The sequence below is a fragment of the Larus michahellis genome, chromosome 3 (assembly GCF_964199755.1).
Source record: "Larus michahellis chromosome 3, bLarMic1.1, whole genome shotgun sequence".
NCBI classification, from domain to species: domain Eukaryota; kingdom Metazoa; phylum Chordata; class Aves; order Charadriiformes; family Laridae; genus Larus; species Larus michahellis.
Window position 1 is genome coordinate 118,008,099 of NC_133898.1, and position 10,037 is coordinate 118,018,135.

At 40.6% G+C, this 10,037-nt stretch overlaps 1 protein-coding gene across 1 annotated transcript in view; it reads right to left on the minus strand.

The window, feature by feature from the left end:
• NBAS (NBAS subunit of NRZ tethering complex) overlaps positions 1 to 8,322 on the minus strand; it is a 191,303-nt gene extending 182,981 nt beyond the window's left edge. The window contains exons 1-4 of the mRNA XM_074579377.1: positions 8,152 to 8,322; positions 3,293 to 3,347; positions 2,627 to 2,663; positions 838 to 915 (exon numbers count right to left, since the gene is read on the minus strand). Of these exons, the coding sequence (XP_074435478.1) occupies positions 838 to 915; positions 2,627 to 2,663; positions 3,293 to 3,347; positions 8,152 to 8,301 (320 nt within the window). The 5' untranslated portion in view covers positions 8,302 to 8,322. The remainder of the gene's footprint in view (positions 1 to 837; positions 916 to 2,626; positions 2,664 to 3,292; positions 3,348 to 8,151) is intronic.
• Positions 8,323 to 10,037: the final 1,715 nt, after the last annotated feature.

The following is a 10,037-nucleotide window of genomic DNA, read 5'->3' on the forward strand; positions in this document are numbered from 1 at the left end:
CTGCGGGGGAGGTCAGAATCAGATGTTGCTTATGCATAATTTTATAACGGCAATATCTAAAACTACGCATTGCTTTATCTGTAATAAACAACTATCATATTTCAGCAAGTTACGTCATCTCCTTAGGAGCAGGTCTCCTCTCTTTGTACCTAAAATACAACATTGCAACTAGCCTGTTGTGCATGAGAAGGGATCATCACTTCCCTCAAAGAATCGCCATCTCTCTCAACAGTACAGAGCTCTTGCAGAACCACTGATCATATTCAGCAATAATACATAATAGACTAAAACATTCCATACTACCTTCATGTTATTGAACCATTTTTCTGTACATATTTTGCTTATTTTTAAAAGCCAGTGATCTCACCAATGCTGCTAAAATGACTGCAGAACAGCTGGGTCTAGCCTTGGGGCAACACTTCTAATAGCAGACAAGTCTTGAGGGAATGCATTCACTTTCCACAAATTTTAAAATAAGCAATTTATATTATATATCCTGCCAAGTTATAGGTCTTTAACTGATCAAATTCAGGACTTGAGTTTGAGAACAACTGCACTGCAAGACACTTTGCCTCAAAAGCCAGAAGGATGTTCAGACCTTACTGAGAGATGCATTAAATTAAGGGAAGCAGCATGGAAGCCCTTAGGCAGCAGACTGAGCTTTCTTTCCCAAGGCTCCCCATGAAAGCCTCCAGTATTTCTCTTGACCAAGAATAACAACATGACTTTAACACAATATTAACTCAGCATTGTTACCAATGGGGATGGCAGGGGGAGGAAAGGAAGCATTAATACATTCACTTCTGCCAAAAGTGGAAAAGCATGTAAGATGGTTACCTTGCAAGTACTAGGTGCCAGTTGATCTGCTTACTAACTAGACGAACCAGTCCAGCAGGCAAAGAAAACTTTGCAGGGCTGAAACAACAAAAACATTAGGCTAAATCAGAACATACATGTAACGAAAGCAGTACCTGAGATACACATGCCAGACGGACTACTTGGCTTTAAAGGCAACCATCAGTAACCTGGGAGGTTTCAGCAACTAAACATGAATGAACAATGATGAAGGCTAACAACATCCCTGTTTGTACTAAAAGAACAAAACCACATATTAAGGGGACTCATCACTCTTTATAATCCGGTCAGCAGCCAGTTTTGGGCCCCCCATTACAAGAACACCACTAATAAACTGGAGGGCCACCAAGATAGTCAGAGGACTGGAGCACTTGCCCTACAAGATACTGAGAGAACTGTACTTGTTTAGGTTGGAGAAGGAAAGGCTTCAGAGGGATTGAACAGCAGCTCTTTGATACCTCGGAGGTTACCATAAAGATGGGAGCCACTGAGGTGCATGGCAGGAGCACAAAAAAACATCATCAATCCTTTGGTGGACTTGGCAGTGTTAGGGCAGTGGTTGGACTTGATGATCTTAAAGGTCCTTTCTAACGTAAATGATTCTACGATTCTAAAACAGAGGAGGTTCCAAGCTGACATAAGGAATCCTTCACCACAAAGGCACTCAGGCACTGGAACAGGCTACCCAGAGGGTCTTTGGGGTCTCCATCCTTTAAGCTTTTCAAGACCTATCTGAACAGAGCCCTAAGGAACCTTGTCTGAATTCTCCCTGCTTTTAGCAGGACTTTAAACTAGAGGACTCAAGTTCCCTCCCAAATGCTTTTATTAAATACATAAAAGTAACAACTAGAACCAATTATAGAAGCTAGAAATCAGATTTTAAACATGACTACGGGGGGCGGGGGAGGAGGGGAAGGAGAAAGATAAATTAATTCTGTCTGCAAGTGAATCCTTACAACTAGACTTATATGATGGTATGGAGCCCATAAACACCACACACAGGAAAAAAAAAGGCAGGGAGGGGGAGGCGGTTGCGGGGGGCACAAAGTAGAACACCTGCAACCATTGCCTGCTGAATTCAAGTATAGTATTGTTTCACACGGAGCCAAATTCATGTCTCTCCATATCTCAAAACAAACAGAATACCCTAAAAAGGGAGAACTGATATCTTCAAACCTGCCAAATGCATCAGAGTAGTATAACCATGGAGTTGAAATTCTTCAGGAACACTGTATTTACCCTAAAATGTTTCTTGGGCCATTTAAGTGCCTTTTGAATCAGAAGTTAAATATATAATTGGCATGAATGTTGCTGAACGAGTTATTCAACTTTTTGTATGACAGTTTGAATTGCCACTAAAAAAAAAATAAATTCCAAATTATTACTCCAAAGGAAGTAAATCCTGCTATGCCATCACACCTGTCATTGAGGCTTAAGAAAAAAAAAAAAAAGAAGCTTAACCTGCAATATCTCAGTTGAGAGTGGGGAGTGTTTTGAGAAAGATGATGTTCAAACTGCAATTTTACTTAGGCTTCTGATGAAAGCAAAAAGTGAAACTAGTATACACCAGGTTTTTTTCTAGATAGGCTTCAGCTGCAACTCAAGTGGTTGCAACTTAAACTTATGAAAAGAGAATATTTAAGCATTGCTTGGACAATATTCTAAGTGAGCATTCAATTTTACTCTCATTAGAAATACCTTTCCATCAAATCAAAAAGCTGTAGAATTATTACCAAATAAAAAGATTATGCACTATTTCCATCAAACCTACCTGTACCAGATGTACCGAAGCAAAAACAATGCAGGACCTACAACGGAAAGAGAGGCAAAAATTACATCTCTAGTGGTTTTAAAACACTCTCCAGCTTACTGGACACAAAGCCTCAGAAATTCTCACAAAAGACAAAGGCATTATGGGAAAAATGCTGTATCCTTGGACAATGAATTCTTAAGAGTAAATGCAAATGGCAGATAAAAAAAATCACTACACATTTCTGGAAATTCTAAAATAAATTCCTACTGTATGAAAATGCAACTCAGTTACTGCATAAACCAAGTGTTTAATGGCAATGTAATACAATCGGAATTTAAAGGTTCCTTATAGAATCATCTAACTAGCAAACAACCCAATGCAAGAGCTGGTACAGAAAAAAAAAAAAAAACACCTCATCATTTTGCAAGATACAACAGAGCGTCTAAACTTCTTAGATGTATGGTTTATTAGTTTGTTCCAATAAGCTAACAGAGACAAGAAAGTTCACAAAAATGACATAAAATAACATAGCAATATTGATAATCAGAAAACATCTTCCTGAAAACACATACTGCACTCTAATTCCATTACACTAGCCATCCTGAAGTGCAGAAATTGTAAATTTTATAAGCGATCCACACATCATTCTCATGAGTCATGAACACAAGAACAAGTCATACTTACCTGTAATTGCTCTAGTGATGATAAATGATGCACCATGTTTTCTGTTGCCTCTTGGCTGCAATTACAACAATAACAGTCAAACACTGTTATACATTTTAACTTAAATACTACAGTCATACATATATTCACTGATTAAATTTAAGTTGCCTGCTAGCCTACAAGTTCTTTATGTATTTTCTATTACTTGCAGCTTCATATAGTGAGTAATTTAACTGCATAAGCTAAAACAGGCTATAAAGCCAAATATTTTAAGTGCCAAGATGTAATAAACAAAACATACTACAGACTGCCTATTGATTCAGCTTTGCCTTGATCTTTGGGCAGTAACAAAAGACACTGACTTCTGATTATGTTCTCCTGTAAGGTATTATAAATCATTCTTTCTATGCCAAATGAATGCCAGATTGATCCGTAATACCCAGAAGTCGAAGCAATTGGTGTTCCAACACATTATGCTAATATACAACTGCTAAGCTACATAAAGACTCCTCATGAAAGTTTCAGAAATATTAAGAAAAACAAAAGACCTCCTGAAGAAAAACTCTTTTTATGTCAATTTGTACCAAGTAACAGTCACTCAGATTACCACCTCTACTCCGTATCATCTCACCTAGCCTTTCCAGCAGTCCTGCTCTACTTAAGGCAGAGGGGAATAGCTACAGTCACTCTATAAATGACAGCACTATCCAAACACAGAAAAAAAAAAATACAAAACAACGTAGGATGCATATTCTTAGCTATAAGAAGAGGTAAAACTATTTGCCAATAAGAAAGTAGGAAAAAGGGATTAAACTAAGAAGACAAGAAAGAGAACCAATAAGGAAGGCATCACACCCCAATCTCCAAAATAAGCAGTCATGCTTATACTTTTATAGTGAAAATATTAGAGCATCACAAACTGAGCATTAGAGTAGGTAATGAATGAATTTTCTCTTCCCTTCGGTATAGAATACATAAAGCAGATCGTTACTCGTTAACCAAAATATTCAGACCTCTTATTCCAAGTGAGCAACAAACACTGAAAGATGCATAAATTTATCAAAATTAGAGAATATGTCTATGTTTAAAAAAAAAATATTTGGGCTCCCAAACATAAGTTATTGTAGTAAACATTAGCAGTCTTCTATGCAAAGTATGCGATCCAGAAAGTCTTTCAAATAATCAGGCTGTTGTCTCACAGCGTGTAAGAAGCCAACACAGCTGTACCAATAGACAGCGTTACAAATTCAGGTTGATCAATCAGGAAATAACAAGGCAACACATTAACTGAGAGTATAAATTATTTCTTACAGCTATCATATCGCCTCAGGGAGAGCTGCAATTTCCTAGGGAGGTTAAAAGCAGAGCCTATTAAAGTTTTTGGATTAAGAAGAGCTCCCAGTAAAAACATTTCCAAAAATTGCGTGTACCTCTTTAGAACTTTTTTGAATATTCTTCGTGTCCACTCCTGACCCTAAACTACAGGCCACTATTTCACACATCTTAAACCCTTCACCAAGCTGATTTATTATTATACTCTATAAACCTGAATTTTACTTTTTGTAATATATTCCTATCACTTCAGCAATGGCTACCAGATCTGCTATATTTCTTTTTTAATTAATTTCCACTTGGGAAAACAAGTTCTCCTTCACTACAGCATTCCATAAATAAAACCCAAGTAACTTCCTTGCTGACAAGACACCCACTTAGTTTTGGATTTTGTTGCACGCCCAGCAAGCTTGCAGGGGAGTGCTGGGGAAATCTCAAACCATTAACAATGGAAAAAAAAAAAACAAAACACACAAAAAACCAAATACAGAATCAAGTGATACATTCAATACGTTTCAGAAGATAGACAGCATTTGTCTACTGGAGAAAAGGAAAACTTCAGTCTGCCTGTATTTACACAAATGATTCCATGAGTCCTCTCCTGCAACCTCCTCCACAACCACTGCCTCGTTCACTATTTTCACTGATTGACTAATCAGTAATTCCTTTCATTCATTCATTACATATTTCAGGGTTCCCAAACAGTGCTTTACATCCAATCACATCACTAAACTGAATACAGCCTGCTTGATTTCCACACCACTCTTCTCTTTGTGCATTTCCTTTACAAATACCTGTTATTTTCCCACCCCAAAAAAATTCTTATTGGGAAATTCAATACACATGAATGAAAACACTAGCAAGAACTAAAATTAAAGCTAATTTGGGGTTCCAATTTAAGAAATCCATGCCAGTTTTATCAGTGTCTTGAATTTAACATGACTTCACATATTCATCACAGGATTCATCTTCCAACGGTTGTAACTACAGTTGTAAGTGCAGTGTAGTCTGTAATTAAAAATTAATCATCCCAAATGACATAACAGAAAAATAAAACAAAGTCAATAGAGACCTGTGCAAAATTTGTTTTAAGGCCTTGCTTTGTATCCTAGATGACTGCATAAGAAGACACTTCATTTAATTTCCCAGTGCAGCATTCAGCTTCCTTTCCCTTTCTGCTGTCCCTCACCTCATTCATTCCAAACCATTCAGTTCTACAAGATGTAAGGCAGGGAGTGTTTTGTGACTTTTTTCTGAAAAGTGTGAATAAACCAGGATTAAGAGATAGATATTCCAAAGGGAAAGTCACAATCACCTAAATAATATCACTGTTAAGACACCTTAAGGCAAGAACTGAATCATGCTGGCAAAATAACTTGTTTGCCTATGTATGTCAGTGTAAAACCAACTTCACACTAAAATTGCAAAAAGAATATCAGAAGTGTCCTTAGCTACTGGCAGTTTTCAAGAAAGATGTAAATCCAAACAAACTACATGACATGATATTTTCAAGTCTTCCTATTTCTGCCATTCAAAATGGGAATTATCTTGAAAATACCAAGTTTTAAAAGAGCCTATACCATTTACCGAAGTTGACAAGAATTCTATGAGGTTTAGAAATTCTGACTATCAAGGCAGATGAGGACCTTCAGACTGTGGTTCACGATCAATTTAAACTGGCATACCCACATGCTGCCACTAAAGAGAGGTCTCACACATCACTCGTCTTTGACTGACACATATTCACCCCCCTTGGTACCTACATGAGCACTAACGTGACCCCTCAACCCCTCAACAAAAGTAAATGAAACAACGCTATTGTTTCTCAAACTAATCAGTTCTTTCATCAACTTACCATACAACTTGAATACTAATGGCAGCACAAGAGAAATGATACTTGTCTGAAATATGCTCTCTCAATGCATTTGTAGAGCCACAGTCTCATGCCAGCACACCTAAGTCCTCCTCGTGGTTTGCAGATGTGTAAATTGCTTTCATATGTTACTAGGAACAACTATTTACCATCTCTCAAAATTCAGTTAAATAAGAATAGGTGAAACTGTCTACTCATCTATATAAGCAATCTATAAAGTTAGTAATTGGTAACACTGCAATCATATTTTCCAAACACTGTTGCTGCAACTGAGGATTTACAGATCAAAAAACAAAACAAAACAAAAAAAGCCCTGAGGATTTACAGATCAAGAGAAACAACAAAGTCTCACAAAAATACATTTTTATGAGAATGGCTTTAGTAATTATTAATAGGTACATTCTTCCACCTGAGATATTTTTACATCTTCTCTGTTCAGATGTTCTCATTAGGCATAAAACTTTGTTAAAATATTTCCATAAACTACTTTTAGTGGCAAATGCATTAACAACTGCAGCAGACTTGAAAGTCACTACCAGAAAGAAATAAAACCACATTGCTTGCATCCTCTATGTCCAAATCAGACAAAAGTAGACATAGAAGTAGCTAGCTAAGCACCTTGCAGAGGAAAAAGCAAAGATGTAAGGGCTTCTCAGCTTTTCCACCGACCCACGAAGAATAGACAGAACCAAGCCAAAACTTGTAACACAAGAACTGTTTTCCAATCTTTTCAGCTTTGTAATCCATTCGTGGGCCTTGTAGACATAAAGCGATATACTTCTTTTAACCCACTCCTGAAAATATATATTCAACCATTCCAATATACAAGCCTAGAGAGGGACCTAGTTTTTCCCTCATGCAAGGTAAGCTCGATAAAGACCTTGTTTTCGCCAGGATAGGTTCAGGTGCTCTCAATACAGCTGTTTCTGGAGATGAGACCTGGACTTCATCACAGTTTATAGAATCATAGAATTACAGAATGATTAGAGTTGGAAGGGACCTCAAAGATCATCCTGCCACGGGCAGGGACATCTCCCACTAGACCAGGCTGCTCAAAGCCCCATCCAGCCTGGCCTTGAACACTTCCAGGGATGGGGCATCCACAGCTTCCCTGGGCAACCTGTTCCAGTGCCTCACCACCCTCACAGGAAAGAATTGCTTCCTACTATACAACCTAAATCTACCCTCTTTCAGTTTGAAACCATTATTCCTCATGCTATCACTCCACTCCCTAATAAAGAGTCCCTCCCCATCTCTCCTGTGGGCCCCCTTCAGGTACTGGAAGGCTGCTATAAGATCTCCCCGGAGCCTTCTCCTCTCCAGGCTGAACGGCCCCCACTGCCCTCGTATCAGCTCAACAGTAAAATTTAGTAAGCAAGGAAGACTTCGAGGCACCCCAGGCCACACAAACAAGGGCGACAACGTGGGAATTAAGTGACACGAGACCATGGCAGGGGCAGGATGACCGCAGGGACACCCCTTGTGCTCGCCCCTGCTGCCCTCCCCGCCCTTCTGCCCGTCAGGGACGGGGCTCGCAGCCCGGCGAATCCTCCCTGGAGACAAGGGCCCAGCCCCACGGCCCTCAGGGCCGCCCGGCCCCCGGGGCGCATCCCCGCCCGCGCCTACGTGGCCAGTTCCCTCCCCCGCACCCCGGCCATGCCGCGGCGACACTCACCTGTACCTCCGTCTCCGGAGGCCACTCGGTATTAACCAGCAGGTCGTACAAGATATTCTCCTCCCCGTCCTCCTCCTTCTCCTCCTCGCCGGCACCGGCTATCCCCTCTTTAGGCGCCGCTTCGCCGGGCTCCCCGCCGGCGGCGGCCATGCTGGCCCGCTCCCCGCCCACCCAGCGCCGCAGCGACGACGGTGCTCGACGGAGGCCAAACCAGTCACGACCGGCAGCTCCGCGCAGCCGGCGGCCTTTAACTCCTTCAGCGCTGCCGCCGGCGCGGCCCGCCGGGCGCCGCGCCTCGCCCGCGAGAGGCCGCTGCCTTCCCCGCTCTGTGGGAGGGCTGCGCCGCGGGAAGCTCGGAGCTGAGGGGAAGGGATGAAGGCCGAGGAGCCCTCAGCACCTTAGCAGCTCTTGTGAAGGACAGCAGTGGCATTCAGAGACCTCAGCCTCCCCTCTAAAGCCGTGAGGGGTGGGATGCACTTTTGGGCAAGAAACAAGGAGACAGCTAGTGAATATGACATATGATGTATGCCTATAGAGAGCCTTTAGAGCCACAGCTTGTCTGCTGCCCCGGGGAGCCCCTGGAGGCCTTTCATCCGGCACCCACCACTGCTCCGCAGCAAGGTGCCACCATCAGGGCCACCCCGCCGACATGGCGGCCCTCCTAGCATGGCTGCCTCAGCAGGGCTGCCCTAGGACATACCTGCAGCTGCGGCCTGGTGTTGGCAGTCCAGAAAGCTGGGGGTGAGAGAATTTAGGGTAAGGAACACCTAAAGTAAGCAAAGCCTGGGTATATTAATTAAAGTCTTACTGAATAGGAGAAAAAAGGGGAGAAAAGCAAGTTATATATTTCTCACAGATCATTCTTCCAACTTTAATGATGCTAAGTAGAACTTATAAATATTTCAGTTCTACAAATGTTTGTACTTATAGAGTTCAGCTCTCTCAAGCAGATAAAAATGAGCCTGTTTATTATGAAAGAACTAAGGTTTCAGTCTCTTTCCTGCCAATTTCCTATTAATTTTATAAAGCGTTTGTAAAATTTAAAGAAGATTACCTCACACCTTGCCAGTTCTGCTCTGTACTATAACTTTAGCTTGTATTTAGTAGCCTCTCAGTCTTGTAGGCAACTGTGCAGCCTAGAGTCAGTTTAAACTAAAAATTAAATTCTGAAACTAGGAACTCAGAGCAATATACAAGCTGTGTTGAATACTTGGAAAACACTTCAGGAAGAAACTACTGAGAAAAAATGCTTTCTGCTTGTCTCTTTAATAACATTTCTTTAGCTGTATTTAACAATGTAGTTTGTAAAGCAATAACACATAGTATAACATCATGTTCATATCTTCAAAAGAATTGTGGGAGATTTATAATAAATTACATTCTGGGTTCCCCGCTAACAAGCAGCACTATGTATCGATATCGGAGTCTGCCAACATACACATTTTATCAGAATCACGGTTGAATCTGTAGATTATTCATATCTGTGTCTTTAAAAATTATTAGATTTGTCACTTATCCAAAAGCAAGCAAAATTATGATTGACAGATAATAGCAAATAATAGTGAAAGAAAGGCAGCACATAAAATGAAGATACTCCCGAAGGAATTACTAATATATGGGAAGCCATCATGATACAAACATCCTGGTACTAAAGATGTAAAATACCTGCTGTATTTTTCTCTGCAGAGCACCTGATTTCTACAGCATAAGTTAACAGGCAGTAGGGCACAGTAAGCATTTTTACAAGGGTCCTGAAATAAAGCTCCAGGACAAAACCAGTACTCAAATTGCGACACAATAGAACTACATTCTCTGAGATGCTGTCGTCTGTTTGGTCTTTGAACCAGACGTGTCTGCATCTGAGGACTGCCTTAGAAAAGATTTAA